The 17277-nt window shown below is 45.0% G+C and overlaps 1 protein-coding gene across 2 annotated transcripts in view; it reads right to left on the bottom strand.

The window, feature by feature from the left end:
- Positions 1–17277, bottom strand: part of MAPKAP1 (MAPK associated protein 1) — a 185886-nt gene that overhangs the window by 78827 nt on the left and 89782 nt on the right. For both annotated transcript variants that reach the window (XM_069748506.1, XM_069748507.1), the window contains exon 6: positions 96–272. In XM_069748506.1, coding sequence (XP_069604607.1) covers positions 96–272 — 177 coding nt within the window. The remainder of the gene's footprint in view (positions 1–95; positions 273–17277) is intronic.

Raw genomic sequence — 17277 nt, 5'->3', positions numbered from 1 at the left:
CTTGCTGCTTTTAAGCCAAACTTACTTACACCAGTAGATTATTTGTGCTTTGTTTTACTAATTTCTATACTGTAATTATTTGATTGCATACTTACATCCTTACAAATATTGACTCCTTAGCTGCCAGGTTAGGGGATGAATACTTCTCCACAAGAGCCAGGGTGCTGAAACCAAACTTGTGAATTGGTTCATTGGAGTCAAGAGGGGGAAAGTCCGTATCAACCTCCCCATCATCCTCCGCAATATGCAGGCAGAACGAGTCCACATTGTCACTGCAAGTAAACAACATAAAGGAAGGGGGAGTCAATAGTGACACAATAATACGCTTACTTATCAAAACTGGTGTACATCCAATATGGCAACCATTAATGATCCCTCTGGAATTTTCTAGGCTTCAGAAAGGCAAATCTGTCTAATTATACAATAATATTGTTGGAAGCTACAAAGGTAGTTGTACTGGTTCTTAGCGTTCCTCAAAACAGAACAAAAAGGTGCAAACAGAATGATCAAAGCTGTCACACGTGGGAATTAAATGGAGTTTTTTTTTGCTATTCTTAGAGGTCTTGCTGCGCTGCGGTCACAGATGTAGAGCACTGAACGGGGGCAACTATAGTATTCAATTTTATTCTTTTGCTTATCTAGCACCAACATATTCTGTAGATCTGTGCAAACACTGTCACCAGCCCCCATAGGGGCTCACAATCTGTATAAATTAGTCTTAAGGATGTAGGGACAAATAAGTAGATACATAAAGTACTGTCTCCCTCTATATACTCTAGGTGTAGACAGTGCTGTAGATGTAGATAGAGATAGCACTGCCTCCCTGTAGATGTAGATACAGATAGTACTGCCTCCCTGTAGATACAGATAGCACTGCCTCCCTGTAGATGTAGATACGGATAGCACTGCCTCCCTGTAGATGTAGATACGGATAGTACTGCCTCCCTATAGATGTAGATACAGATAGTACTGCCTCCCTGTAGATGTAAATACAGACAGCACTGCCTCACTGTAGATGTAGATACAGATAGTACTGCCTCCCTGTAGATACAGATAGTATTGCCTCCCTGTAGATACAGATAGTACTGCCTCCCTGTAGATGTAGATACAGATAGTACTGCCTCCCTGTAGATGTAAATACAGACAGCACTGCCTCACTGTAGATGTAGATACAGATAGTACTGCCTCCCTTTAGATACAGATAGTACTACCTCCCTGTAGATACAGATAGTACTGCCTCCCTGTAGATACAGATAGTACTGCCTCCCTGTAGATGTAGATACAGATAGTACTGCCTCCCTGTAGATACAGATAGTACTGCCTCCCTGTAGATGTAGATACAGATAGTACTGCCTCCCTGTAGATACAGATAGTACTGCCTCCCTGTAGATGTAGATACAGATAGTACTGCCTCCCTGTAGAGATAGTACTGCCTCCCTGTAGAAGTAGATACAGATAGTACTGCCTCCCTGTAGATATAGATACAGATAGTACTGCCTCCCTGTAGATGTAAATACAGACAGCACTGCCTCACTGTAGATGTAGATACAGATAGTACTGCCTCCCTGTAGATGTAGATACAGATAGTACTGCCTCCCTGTAGATGTAAATACAGACAGCACTGCCTCCCTGTAGATGTAGATACAGATAGTACTGCCTCCCTGTACATGTAAATACAGACAGCACTGCCTCCCTGTAGATGTACAGTTAGGGCCAGAAATATTTGGACAGTGACACAAGTTTTGTTATTTTAGCTGTTTACAAAAACATGTTCAGAAATAAAATTATATATGTAATATGGGCTGAAAGTGCACACTCCCAGCTGCAATATGATAGTTTCCACATCCAAATCGGAGAAAGTGTTTAGGAATCATAGCTCTGTAATGCATAGCTTCCTCTTTTTCAAGGGACCAAAAGTAATTGGACAATGGACTCTAAGGGCTGCAATTAACTCTGAAGGCGTCTCCCTCGTTAACCTGTAATCAATGAAGTAGTTAAAAGGTCAGGGGTGGATTCCAGGTGTGTGGTTTTGCATTTGGAAGCTGTTGCTGTGAGCAGACAACATGCGGTCAAAGGAACTCTCAATTGAGGTGAAGCAGAACATCCTGAGGCTGAAAAAAAAGAAAAAATCCATCAGAGAGATAGCAGACATGCTTGGAGTAGCAAAATCAACAGTTGGGTACATTCTGAGAAAAAAGGAATTGACTGGTGAGCTTGGGAACTCAAAAAGGCCTGGGCGTCCACGGATGACAACAGTGGTGGATGATCGCCGCATACTTAATTTGGTGAAGAAGAACCCGTTCACAACATCAACTGAAGTCCAGAACACTCTCAGTGAAGTAGGTGTATCTGTCTCTAAGTCAACAGTAAAGAGAAGACTCCATGACAGTAAATACAAAGGGTTCACATCTAGATGCAAACCATTCATCAATACCAAAAATAGACAGGCCAGAGTTAAATTTGCAGAAAAACACCTCAAGAAGCCAGCTCAGTTCTGGAAAAGTATTCTATGGACAGATGAGACAAAGATCAACCTGTACCAGAATGATGGGAAGAAAAAAGTTTGGAGAAGAAAGGGAACGGCACATGATCCAAGGCACACCACATCCTCTGTAAAACATGGTGGAGGCAACGTGATGGCATGGGCATGCATGGCTTTCAATGGCACTGGGTCACTTGTGTTTATTGATGACATAAGAGCAGACAAGAGTAGCCGGATGAATTCTGAAGTGTACCGGGATATACTTTCAGCCCAGATTCAGCCAAATGCTGCAAAGTTGATTGGACGGCGCTTCATAGTACAGATGGACAATGACCCCAAGCATACAGCCAAAGCTACCCAGGAGTTCATGAGTGCCAAAAAGTGGAACATTCTGCAATGGCCAAGTCAATCTCCAGATCTAAACCCAATTGAGCATGCATTTCACTTGCTCAAATCCAGACTTAAGACGGAAAAAGACCCACAAACAAGCAAGACCTGAAGGCTGCGGCTGTAAAGGCCTGGCAAAGCATTAAGAAGGAGGAAACCCAGCGTTTGGTGATGTCCATGGGTTCCAGACTTAAGGCAGTGATTGCCTCCAAAGGATTTGCAACAAAATATTGAAAATAAAAATATTTTGTTTGGGTTATGTTTATTTGTCCAATTACTTTTGACCTCCTAAAATGTGGAGTGTTTGTAAAGAAATGTGTACAATTCCTACATTTTCTATCAGATATTTTTGTTCAACCCTTCAAATTAAACGTTACAATCTGCACTTGAATTCTGTTGTAGAGGTTTCATTTCAAATCCAATGTGGTGGCATGCAGAGCCCAACTCGCGAAAATTGTGTCACTGTCCAAATATTTCTGGCCCTAACTGTAGATACAGATAGTACTGCCTCCCTGTCGATACAGATAGTACTGCCTCCCTGTAGATGTAGATACATATAGTACTGCCTCCCTGTAGATGTAGATACAGATAGTACTGCCTCCATGTAGATGTAGATACAGACAGCACTGCCTCCCTGTAGATACAGATAGCACTGCCTCCCTGTAGATACAGATAGTACTGCCTCCCTGTAGATAGATAGTACTGCCTCCCTGTAGATAGATAGTACTGCCTCCCTGTAGATGTAGATACAGATAGTACTGCCTCCATGTAGATGTAGATACAGACAGCACTGCCTCCCTGTAGATACAGATAGTACTGCCTCCCTGTAGATACAGATAGTACTGCCTCCCTGTAGATACAGATAGTACTGCCTCCCTGTAGATGTAGATACAGATAGTACTGCCTCCCTGTAGATGTAGATACAGATAGTACTGCCTCCCTGTAGATGTAGATACAGATAGTACTGCCTCCCTGTAGATGTAGATACAGATAGTACTGCCTCCCTGTAGATGTAGATACAGATAGTACTGCCTCCCTGTAGATGTAGATACAGATAGTACTGCCTCCATGTAGATGTAGATACAGACAGCACTGCCTCCCTGTAGATACAGATAGTACTGCCTCCCTGTAGATACAGATAGTACTGCCTCCCTGTAGATGTAGATACAGATAATACTGTCTCCCTGTAGATGTAGATACAGATAGTACTGCCTCCCTGTAGATGTAGATAGATAGTACTGCCTCCCTGCAGATGTAGATAGATAGTACTGCCTCCCTGCAGATGTAGATACAGATAGCACTGCCTCCCTGTAGATGTAGATACAGATAGTACCGCCTCCCTGTAGATGTAGATACAGATAGCACTGCCTCAATGTCTCTCCCTATGATGTCGGCAGAAGCATGAGTGATATCTTTAAATAAAATGATGGGAGAATATGTAATGAAAACCGCTTAGAACTTAGGGAGACAATTCTACAATTATGAGGCATAAATCTCTAGATTTCAAATGGAGCAAATCGTCGATTAGCGCCTTCCTTTCTGGGTCAAACCCCCGACAGCGGAGAATGGATGCAACTGGTGTGGTCTTTCTGAATCTCACTCGCTGAGATATTAAGTAACAGAAATAAACAGCCTGATTGAGGATCCGAGCGCTGAACCTTTGGATCGGTTCCCTGCCAGCACCATGGGACATGGTGCCAGATGCAGGGATGAGTATGCAGGAAACCATAAGGCATGGCCGCAGAAGAGCCTCAGGCGCCAACCACAAGTGGTCATAAAAGCAGCAGTACAAACTCTTTGCGTGCATGTGCGAGGCAATGGGGACATGATGGTAATGTGGATAAAATCTGCTGCGCTGGAGAGACAGAGCCATAACTCAGTGCTGCGGAGCGTCGGGGGAAACATCCACTGCTAAACATTCCATGGAAATGCTTCATCCAAATAAAAGGAGAGAGGTTCAAAAGGTTTCATTAAAATGATATATGCTGTGCTCAGCGTCTCAATCATATGTGCTGCAGAAACAATGTGCTGCTCTCTGGGAGAGAGCGCGTGCCGCAAAAAAATCACCGGCTGCCAGAGCTTACGATCACGGCGAGGTCACCGGTTAGAAGGCCAGCGACTCCAGGCATGTAATAGGGTGCACAGCAGGAGGATGAAACGGCGTAAGAACCGATAACAGCAATTGATGCAAAATTGGGGTTTCACACCAAATTTCAATGTGTGATTGCTGCTTCACGATGACCAATGTGTAAAAACTACCATTAAAGATGTTTATCCGGGTTAGAAAAAATATTTTCCAATACCCGATTAAATCTTTCTTTCTATTTTCAGGAGCGTACCACCCCCTTGCCTTACTGTTTACTGGGGAATGGTGAAGATTGACAGTTCAGACCAATGACCAACATGTAAACTCTACGATTACAAAGCGCTGTCTGGCTTAGAAAACCTATTCTCCAGTACCGGATCATGAACTCCTTATTTCTATCTTCAGGAGCACAACGCTCCCCCTGCCTCCTCGCTTGTCAGGGAATGGTAAAGATTGACAGTTCAGACCAATGACCAATGTGTTAATCTACCATTATAAGGCGCTGTCCGGCTTAAAAAAAAAAAAAAAACACCACATTTTCCAGTACCGGATTACGAAATCACTTCTATCTTCAGGAGAACACCGCTCCCCTGCCTCCCCCTTGCTGAGCAATGGTGAATATTGACAGTTCAGAGCAATGACCAACATGTAAAATCTACCATTACAAGGGGATGTCCATCTTATAAAACCTGTTTTCCAATACCAGATTATGAAATCCTCACTTCTATTTTTAAGAGCGCACAATGTTTTAACAGCCTCAATGTTTACCGCGGAATAGTGAAGATTGATAGTTTAGAGTAGGGGTGGGGAACCTTAGGCCCTGGTGCCGTTTACGGCCTGTGACGATTTTAATGCGGCCCCAAGTCAGATTTCCGGGGGCTGCAGTGCTCAGGATGACAGCTGCGTTTTGACGGCTGACGGTCCTTCAATTTTATTTTGTTCTGTGAGCCCCAGCATCTCCTGTGATGTATATGCCGCAGCCCCAGCATCTCCTGTGATGTATATGCCGCAGCCCCAGCGTCTCCTGTGATGCACATGCCGCAGCGTCTCCTGTGATGCACATGCCGCAGCCCCAGCTTCTCCTGTGATGTACATGCCGCAGCCTCAGCGTCTCCTGTGATGTACATGCCGCAGCCCCAGCGCCTCCTGTGATGTACATGCCGCAGCCCAAGCGCCTCCTGTGATGTACATACCGCAGCCCCAGCGCCTCCTGTGATGTACATGCCGCAGCCCCAGCGCGTCCTGTGATGTACATGCCGCAGCCCCAGCGCGTCCTGTGATGTACATGCCGCAGCCCCAGCGCGTCCTGTGATGTACATGCCGCAGCCCCAGCGCGTCCTGTGATGTACATGCCGCAGCCCCAGCGTCTCCTGTGATGTACATGCCGCAGCCCCAGCGTCTCCTGTAATGTACATGCCGCAGCCCCAGCGTCTCCTGTGATGTACATGCCGCAGCCCCAGCGTCTCCTGTAATGTACATGCCGCAGCCCCAGCGTTTCCTGTGATGTACATGCCGCAGCCCCAGCGCGTCCTGTGATGTACATGCCGCAGCCCCAGCGCGTCCTGTGATGTATATGCCGCAGCCCCAGCATCTCCTGTGATGTATATGCCGCAGCCCCAGCGTCTCCTGTGATGCACATGCCGCAGCGTCTCCTGTGATGCACATGCCGCAGCCCCAGCTTCTCCTGTGATGTACATGCCGCAGCCCCAGCGTCTCCTGTGATGTACATGCCGCAGCCCCAGCGCCTCCTGTGATGTACATGCCGCAGCCCCAGCGCCTCCTGAGATGTACATACCGCAGCCCCAGCGCCTCCTGTGATGTACATGCCGCAGCCCCAGCGCGTCCTGTGATGTACATGCCGCAGCCCCAGCGCGTCCTGTGATGTACATGCCGCAGCCCCAGCGCGTCCTGTGATGTACATGCCGCAGCCCCAGCGCGTCCTGTGATGTACATGCCGCAGCCCCAGCGTCTCCTGTGATGTACATGCCGCAGCCCCAGCGTCTCCTGTAATGTACATGCCGCAGCCCCAGCGTCTCCTGTGATGTACATGCCGCAGCCCCAGCGTCTCCTGTAATGTACATGCCGCAGCCCCAGCGTTTCCTGTGATGTACATGCCGCAGCCCCAGCGCGTCCTGTGATGTACATGCCGCAGCCCCAGCGCGTCCTGTGATGTACATGCCGCAGCCCCAGCGTCTCCTGTGATGTACATGCCGCAGCCCCAGCGTCTCCTGTGATGTACATGCCGCAGCCCCAGCGTCTCCTGTGATGTACATGCCGCAGCCCCAGCGTCTCCTGTGACGTACATGCCGCAGCCCCAGCATCTCCTGTGAAGCATATGCCGCAGCCCCAGTATCTCATGTGATGTGCAGTTAAGTCAATATATATATTTGGACAGAGACAACATTTTTATAATTTTGGTTATAGACAATACCAAAATGAATTTTAAACAAAACAATTCAGATGCAGTTGTAGTTCAGACGTTCAGCTTTCATTTGAGGGTATCCACATTAAAATTGGATGAAGGGTTTAGGAGTTTCAGCTCCTTAACATGTGCCACCCTGTTTTTTAAGGAACCAAAAGTAATTGGACAGATTCAATAATTTTAACCCCTTAAGCCCCGAGGGTAGTTTGCACGTTAATAACAGGCCAATTTTTACACTGTCCCTTTATGAGTTTATAACTCTGGAACGCTTCAACGGATCCCAGTGAATCTGACAATGTTTTCTCGAGACATATTGTACTTCATGATAGTGGTAAAATTTCTTTGATATTACCTGCGTTTATTTGTGAAAAAAAATGGAAATTTGGGAAAAATTTGAAAATTTCGCATTTTCCAACTTTGAATTTTTATGCCCTAAAATCACAGAGATATGTCACACAAAATACTTAATAAGTAACATTTCCCACATGTCTACTTTACATCAGCACAATTTTGGAACCAACATTTTTTTTTTGTTAGGGAGTTATAAGGGTTAAAAGCTGACCAGCAATTTCTCGTTTTTACAGCACCATTTTTTTTTTTTAGGGATCACATCAGATTTGAAGTCATTTTGAGGGGCCTATATGATAGAAAAAAACAAGTGTGACACCATTCTAAAAACTGCACCCCTCAAGGTGCTCAAAACCATATTCAAGAAGTTTATTAACCCTTCTGGTGCTTCACAGGAATTTTTGGAATGTTTAAAAAAATAATGAACATTTACTTCAGCTCCAATTTGTTTTATTTTACCAAGGGTAGCAGGAGAAAATGGACCCCAAAAGTTGTTGTACAATTTGTCCTGAGTACCCCGATACCCCATATGTGGGGGTAAACCACTGTTTGGGCGCATGGCAGAGCTCGGAAAGGAAGGAGCGCCATTTGACTTTTCAATGCAAAATTGGCTGGAATTGAGATGGGACGCCATGTTGCTTTTGGAGAGCCACTAATGTGCGTAAACATTGAAACCTCCCACAAGTGACACCATTATGGAAAGTAGACCCCTTAAGGAACTTATCTAGATGTGTGGTGAGCACTTTGACTCACCAAGTGCTTCACAGAAGTTTATAATGTAGAGCCGTAAAAATAAAATATATTTTTTTCACAAAAATGAACTTTTCGCCCCCCAATTTATTTTATTTTCCCAAGGGTACCAGAAGAAATTGTACCCCAAAAGTTGTTGTGTAATTTGTCTTGAGTACGTTGATACCGCATGTGTGGGGGTAAACCACCGTTTGGGCGCATGGCAGAGCTCGGAAGGGAAGGAGCGCCATTTGGAATGCAGACTTAGATGGAATGGTCTGCAGGCGTCACATTGCATTTGCAGAGCCCCTGATGTACCTAAACAGTAGAAACCCCCCACAAGTGACCCCCATATTGGAAACTAGACCCCCCCAAGGAACTTATCTAGATGTGTTGTGAGAACTTTGAACCCCCAAGTGTTTCAATACAGTTAATAACGCACGATACCCCATATGTTGGGGTAAACCCCTGTTTGGGTGCACGGGAGAGCTCGGAAGGGAAGGAGCACTGTTTTACTTTTTCAACGCAGAATTGGCTGGAATTGAGATCGGACGCCATGTCGCGTTTGGAGAGCCCCTGATGTGCCTAAACAGTGGAAACCCTCCAATTATAACAAACCCTAATCCAAACACACCCCTAACCCTAATCCCAACGGTAACCATAACCACACCTCTAACCCTGACACACCCCTAACCCTAATCCCAACCCTATTCCCAACCGTAAATGGAGCCCCAACCCTAACTCCCAATTATAACTGAAACCCTAATCCAAACACACCCCTAACCCTAATCCCAACCAGAACCCTAACCACACCCCTAACCCTAATCCCAACCGTAAATGTAATCCAAACCCTAACCCTAATGGGAAAATGGAAATAAATAAATTTTTAAATTTTTTTTATTTTTCCCTAACTAAGGGGGTGATGAAGTGGGGTTTGATTTACTTTTATAGCGGATTTTTTTGCGGATTTTTATGACTGGCAGCCGTCACACACTAGCAGACGCTTTTCATTGCAAAAAATATTTTTTTGCATTACCACATTTTGAGAGCTATAATTTTTGCATATTTTGGTCCACAGAGTCATGTGAGGTCTTGTTTTTTGCGGGACGAGTTGACGTTTTTATTGATATCATTTTCGAGCACGTGACATTTTTTTTATTCCGATTTTTGTGAGGCAGTATGACCAAAAAACAGCTATTCATGAAATTCTTTTTTTTTTTTTTTTGGGTGGGGGGCCTTTATACCGTTCCGCGTTTGGTAAAATGAATAAAGCAGTTTTATTCTTCGGGTCAGTATGATTACAGCGATACCTCATTTATATCTTTTTTGTGTTTTGGCGCTTTTTATACGATAAAAACTATTTTATAGGAAAAAAAATTATTTTTGCATCACTTTATTCTGAGGACTATAACTTTTTTATTTTTTCGCTGATGAAGCTGTATGGCAGCTTGTTTTTTGCAGGACAAGATGACGTTTTCAGCGGTACCATGGTTATTTCTATCCGTCTTTTTGATCGCGTGCTATTCCACTTTATGTTCGGCGGTATCATAATAAAGCGTTGTTTTTTGCCTTTTTTACGGTGTTCACTGAAGGGGTTAGCTAGTGGGACAGTTTTATAGGTCGGGTCGTTACGGACGCAGCGATACTAAATATGTGTACTTTTATTGTTTTTTTTTATTTAGATAAAGGAATGTATTTATTGGAATATATATATATATATATATATATATATATATTTTTTTTTTATTTAGGAATTTATTTTTTTTTACACATGTAAATATTTTTTTTTTTTACTTTTTTACTTTGCCCCAGGGGGGACATCACAGTAAAGTGACAGATCACTGATCTGACACTTTGCATAGCACTGTGTCAGATCAGCGATCAAACAGGCACAGCAGGGAGGCTTTCCTGCGCCTGCTCTGAGCAGGCGCTTGTAAGCCACCTCCCTGCAGGACCTGGATGCAGCCCCGCGGCCATTTTAGATCCGGGGCCTGCAGGGAGGAGACGCTCGAAACAAGGTGAGCACATCGCCTTGTACCAAGGGTCTCAGGGAAGCCCGCAGGGAGCCCCCTCCCTGCGCGATGCTTCCCTATGCCCCCAGAACGCTGCAATCATGTATGATCGCAGTGTGCTGGGAGTTAATGTGCCGGGGCGGATCGTGACCGCTGCTGGCACATAGTGCCGGATGTCAGCTGCGATAGTCAGCTGACACCCGGCTGCGATTCCCCCGTGAGCACGGCCGATCGCTATGACGTACTATCCCGTCCCTGGGAATTAAGTCCCAGGTCACCGTGACGGGATAGTACGTCAAATGGGATTAAGGGGTTAAATAAAATGTTCATTTCTAGTACTTGGTTGAAAACCCTTTGTTGGCAATGACTGCCTGAAGTCTTGAACTCATGGACATCACCAGACGCTGTGTTTCCTCCTTTTTGATGCTCTGCCAGGACTTCACTGCGGTGGTTTTCAGTTGCTGTTTGTTTGTGGCCTGTCTGAAGTTTAGTCTTTAACAAGTGAAATGCTGCTCAGTTGGGTTGAGATCAGGTGACTGACTTGGCCATTCAAGAATATTCCACTTCTTTGCTTTAATAAACTCCTGGGTTGCTTTGGCTTTATGTTTTGGGTCATTGTCCATCTGTAGTATGAAACGACGACCAATCAGTTTGGCTGCATTTAGCTGGATCTGAGCACACAGTATGGCGGCTCTGAAGACCACAGAATTCATTCGGCTGCTTCTGTCCTGTGTCACATCATCAATAAACACTAGTGACCCAGTGCCACTGGCAGCCATGCATGCCCAAGCCATCACACTGCCTCCGCCATGTTTTACAGATGATGTGGTATGCTTTGGATCATGAGCTGTACCACGCCTTCGCCATACTTTTCTCTTTCCATCATTCTGGTAGAGGTTGATCTTGGTTTCATCTGTCCAAAGAATGTTCTTCCAGAACTGTGCTGGCTTTTTTAGATGTTTTTTAGCCTTTTTCTTCTTGATGCTTATGAGTGGCTTGCACCGTGCAGTGAACCCTCTGTATTTACTTTCATGCAGTCTTCTCTTTATGGTAGATTTGGATATTGATACGCCGACCTCCTGGGGAGTGTTGGTCACTTGGTTGGCTGTTGTGAAGGGGTTTCTCTTCACCATGGAGATTATTCTGCGATCATCCACCACTGTTGTCTTCCGTGGGCGCCCAGGCCTTTTTGCATTGATGAGTTCACCAGTGCTTTCTTTCTTTCTCAGGATGTACCAAACTGTAGATTTTGCCACTCCTAATGTTGTAGCAATTTCTCGAATGGGTTTTATCTGTTTTCGCAGCTTAAAGGGAACCTGTCACCCCGAAAATCGTGGGTGAGGCAAGCCCACCGGCATCAGGGGCTTATCTACAGCATTCTGTAATGCTGTAGATAAGCCCCCGATGTTACCTGAAAGAGGAGAAAAAGACGTTAGATTATACTCACCCAGGGGCGGTCCCGCTGCTGGTCTGGTCGGATGGGTGTCTCTGGTCCGCTGCGGCGCCTCCCATCTTCATTCCAAGACGTCCTCTTCTGATCTTCAGCCACGGCTCCGGCGTAGGCGTACTTTGCCCTGTTGAGGGCAGAGCAAAGTACTGCAGTGCGCAGGCGCCGGGCCTCTCTGACCTTTCCGGCGCCTGCGCACTGCAGTACTTTGTTCTGCCCTCAACAGGGCAGACAAAGTACGCCTGCGCCGGAGCCGTGGCTGAAGATCAGAAGAGGAAGTCTTGGAAAGAAGATGGGAGGCGCCGGAGCGGACCAGAGACACCCATCAGACCGGACCAGCAGCGGGACCTCCCCTGGGTGAGTATAATCTAACGTCTTTTTCTCCTCTTTCAGGTAACATCGGGGGCTTATCTACAGCATTACAGAATACTGTAGATAAGCCCCTGATGCCGGTGGGCTTACCTCACCCGTGATTTTCAGGGTGACAGGTTCCCTTTAAGGATGGCTTGTTTCACCTGCATGGAGAGCTCCTTTGACCGCATGTTTACTTCACAGCAAAGCCTTCCAAATGCAAGCACCACACCTTAAATCAACTCCAGGCCTTTTATCTGCTTAATTGAGAATGACATAACGAAGGGATTGCCCACACCTGTCCATGAAATAGCCTTGGAGTCTAATTGTCCAATTACTTTTGGCCCCTTTAAAAACAGGGTGGCACATGTTAAGGAGCTGAAACTCCTAAACCCTTCATCCAATTTTAATGTGGATACCCTCAAATGAAAGCTGAAAGTCTGAACTTCAACTGCATCTAAATTGTTTTCTTTAAAATTCATTGTGGTAATGTCTATAACTAAAATTAGAAAAATGTTGTCTCTGTCCAAACATATATGGACTTAACTGTATATGTCGCAGCCCCAGCATCTCCTGTGATGTATATGCCGCAGCCACGTCTCCTGTGATGTATATGCCGCAGCCACGTCTCCTGTGATATATATGCCGCAGCCACATGTCTCCTGTGATGTACATGCCGCAGCCCCAGTGTCTCCTGTGATGTATATGCCGCAGCCCCAGTGTCTCCTGTGATGTATATGCCGCAGCCTCAGGGCTCCTGTGATGTATATGCCGCAGCCCCAGTGTCTCCTGTGATGTATATGCCGCAGCCTCAGGGCTCCTGTGATGTATATGCTGCAGCCTCATGTCTCCTGTGAAGTATATGCTGCAGCCACATGTCTCCTTTGATGTATATGCCACAGCTCCAGTGTCTCCTGTGATGTATATGCCGCAGCCTCAGGGCTCCTGTGATGTATATGCCGCAGCCACATGTCTCCTGTGATGTACATGCCGCAGCCCCAGTGTCTCCTGTGATGTATATGCCGCAGCCCCAGTGTCTCCTGTGATGTATATGCCGCAGCCTCAGGGCTCCTGTGATGTATATGCTGCAGCCCCAGTGTCTCCTGTGATGTATATGCCGCAGCCTCAGGGCTCCTGTGATGTATATGCTGCAGCCTCATGTCTCCTGTGAAGTATATGCTGCAGCCACATGTCTCCTTTGATGTATATGCCACAGCTCCAGTGTCTCCTGTGATGTATATGCCGCAGCCTCAGGGCTCCTGTGATGTATATGCTGCAGCCACATGTCTCCTGTGATTATATGCTGCAGCCACATGTCTCCTGTGATGTATATGCTGCAGCCTCAGGGCTCCTGTGATGTATATGCTGCAGCCTCAGGGCTCCTGTGATGTATATGCTGCAGCCACATGTCTCCTTTGATGTATATGCCACAGCTCCAGTGTCTCCTGTGATGTATATGCTGCAGCCACATGTCTCCTGTGATGTACAGTTAGGGTCAGAAATATTTGGACAGTGACACAAGTTTTGTTATTTTAGCTGTTTACAAAAACATGTTCAGAAATACAATTATATATATAATATGGGCTGAAAGTGCACACTCCCAGCTGCAATATGATAGTTTCCACATCCAAATCGGAGAAAGGGTTTAGGAATCATAGCTCTGTAATGCATAGCGTCCTCTTTTTCAAGGGACCAAAAGTAATTGGACAATGGACTCTAAGGGCTGCAATTAACTCTGAAGGCGTCTCCCTCGTTAACCTGTAATCAATGAAGTAGTTAAAAGGTTATGGGTGGATTCCAGGTGTGTGGTTTTGCATTTGGAAGCTGTTGCTGTGAGCAGACAACATGCGGTCAAAGGAACTCTCAATTGAGGTGAAGCAGAACATCCTGAGGCTGAAAAAAAAGAAAAAATCCATCAGAGAGATAGCAGACATGCTTGGAGTAGCAAAATCAACAGTTGGGTACATTCTGAGAAAAAAGGAATTGACTGGTGAGCTTGGGAACTCAAAAAGGCCTGGGCGTCCACGGATGACAACAGTGGTGGATGATCGCCACATACTTAATTTGGTGAAGAAGAACCCGTTCACAACATCAACTGAAGTCCAGAACACTCTCAGTGAAGTAGGTGTATCTGTCTCTAAGTCAACAGTAAAGAGAAGACTCCATGACAGTAAATACAAAGGGTTCACATCTAGATGCAAACCATTCATCAATACCAAAAATAGACAGGCCAGAGTTAAATTTGCAGAAAAACACCTCAAGAAGCCAGCTCAGTTCTGGAAAAGTATTCTATAGACAGATGAGACAAAGATCAACCTGTACCAGAATGATGGGAAGAAAAAAGTTTGGAGAAGAAAGGGAACGGCACATGATCCAAGGCACACCACATCCTCTGTAAAACATGGTGGAGGCAACGTGATGGCATGGGCATGCATGGCTTTCAATGGCACTGGGTCACTTGTGTTTATTGATGACATAAGAGCAGACAAGAGTAGCCGGATGAATTCTGAAGTGTACCGGGATATACTTTCAGCCCAGATTCAGCCAAATGCTGCAAAGTTGATTGGACGGCGCTTCATAGTACAGATGGACAATGACCCCAAGCATACATCCAAAGCTACCCAGGAGTTCATGAGTGCCAAAAAGTGGCACATTCTGCAATGGCCAAGTCAATCTCCAGATCTAAACCCAATTGAGCATGCATTTCACTTGCTCAAATCCAGACTTAAGACGGAAAGACCCACAAACAAGCAAGACCTGAAGGCTGCGGCTGTAAAGGCCTGGCAAAGCATTAAGAAGGAGGAAACCCAGCGTTTGGTGATGTCCATGGGTTCCAGACTTAAGGCAGTGATTGCCTCCAAAGGATTTGCAACAAAATATTGAAAATAAAAATATTTTGTTTGGGTTATGTTTATTTGTCCAATTACTTTTGACCTCCTAAAATGTGGAGTGTTTGTAAAGAAATGTGTACAATTCCTACATTTTCTATCAGATATTTTTGTTCAACCCTTCAAATTAAACGTTACAATCTGCACTTGAATTCTGTTGTAGAGGTTTCATTTCAAATCCAATGTGGTGGCATGCAGAGCCCAACTCGCGAAAATTGTGTCACTGTCCAAATATTTCTGGCCCTAACTGTATATGCCGCAGCCTCATGTCTCCTGTGATGTATATGCCGCAGCCTCAGGGCTCCTGTGATGTATATGCTGCAGCCACGTGTCTCCTGTGATGTATATACTGCAGTCACATGTCTCCTGTGATGTATATGCCGCAGCCTCAGGGCTCCTGTGATGTATAGACTCCAGCCCTGGAATCTTGTATGTGATGAATACACAACTGTCTCGGTGTCTACTATGTGGTGTATACAACAGTCTTGGTGTCTCTTACGTTAAGTATATACAGCAGTCTCGGTGTCTTCTATGCGATCTATACTGCAGTCTCTGGTTTCCTTTGTGATGTATATACAGAAGTATCGGTGTCCGCTATGTGATGTATACGGTAGAATCTGTCTCTCCTATGTGATCTATATCCAACAGTCTCTGTGTCTCCTATATTATGTATACTGCAGATCTCCCACTGCTTGAGTTATATAAATGTTATGTGAGCAGTGAGGAATGTCCCACTGTGAGAAGAACTGCAGTGTAATATACATGTGTGTTCAGTAAAAATGTACTGCTGTAAATTCTTTACAAAACTTATCATTGCAAAGAGTCGCCTGTGCTCCAGACGAACGCAAGTCTAGAAAAGCAGTTACGAGTAGAAACGTCATCCAAACCATCTAACATCACACCCGCACCAAAGAAAAGCAGCTCCAACCAGCACATTAGGGGTGACAATTAAATGATTGACCAAATGTAGCAGGGTAATTTTAAAATTGAAAATTTAGTACAGCCCCTGAATGAAGGTATAAATATCCAAACGGCCACTGGCAGAACAAAGGTTCCATAACCCTCGTTTAGACCAACGTGTAAAATCTACCATTAAAAGTGGTTGTCCGGCTTAGAAAACCCATTTTCCAATACCCGATTATGAAATCCTCACTGCCCCCCTGCCTCCCCGCTTGCCGGGGAATGGTGAAGATTGACAGCTCAGACCAACAGCATGGTTGAACCTCTGGTCTGAACTGTGCGTTTTCCACTGCAGTTTTTCCTCTGTAACATTGGAAAAGCTCAGGGACACTGAAGTCAGCCGGATCGAGCACCCCTTACTGCAAATAGCTTGCGAATGCACGCTCCAAATCTAGGAAACAGGCTACCTCTGACAGACTGCAGTGGAGGCATGTAGCACTAAACTACAGAATTAAAAAAATAAACCCTTCATTCTTGAGAATGGAGAAGATTTATAATATAGGTATATTGCAATGTTGCTTTTTTTTTTTTCAAGCACTTTGCAAGTTCAACCATTTATGATCATGAGAAAACCCCTTTAATAAAGAGTTGTTCGTGGTTCAGTATCAATACCTGCAAGCTACAGCATGTGGGAACGCTACAAGGGGCGTCACTCACTATGGAGAGCTCAGAAAGTTGATGTATTAAACACACAGGCTATCGATTTTCAATTGAATGGTGTAATGCTTCATTTCCCCTGTGGAGGCACTGCTGGGAAATTGAATACTTGTTCTTGGATTTTCCCCACCAATCAGGCCGATTGCTGGAAGTCACAGCAGAAAAACAAAAAAAACAAAAAAAAAAAAACAGTGGTTTATTGTCAGGGGACCCTTCTAAGAAAAAATGACTGAGCAAATCAATAAATTGTACAAACCCTTAAGATCCAGGGAAAAAATTCTCCGATACACAGAATTCATTTTTTTTGATAATTTGCTTGCTACAACTATATTCTAAATAGTCTGCATTAAACATTTTCTATCATTTTGCTGCTGCTGTATTGTGTCTGTACGTTCTTTATTAACCGTAGCAGAGTGCTCTCCAAAAATGCTTCACATTCATCACAGCTCATGTGCCTGATGAGACAATAGTAGGGTGGGGAATGGGGTTGTACACAGATCTCCAGGGT

The sequence above is a fragment of the Ranitomeya imitator genome, chromosome 2, assembly GCF_032444005.1.
Source record: "Ranitomeya imitator isolate aRanImi1 chromosome 2, aRanImi1.pri, whole genome shotgun sequence".
NCBI classification, from domain to species: Eukaryota; Metazoa; Chordata; class Amphibia; order Anura; family Dendrobatidae; genus Ranitomeya; species Ranitomeya imitator.
Note: the sequence above shows the minus strand (reverse complement) of the source record. Positions and strands in the feature narration are given on the sequence as shown.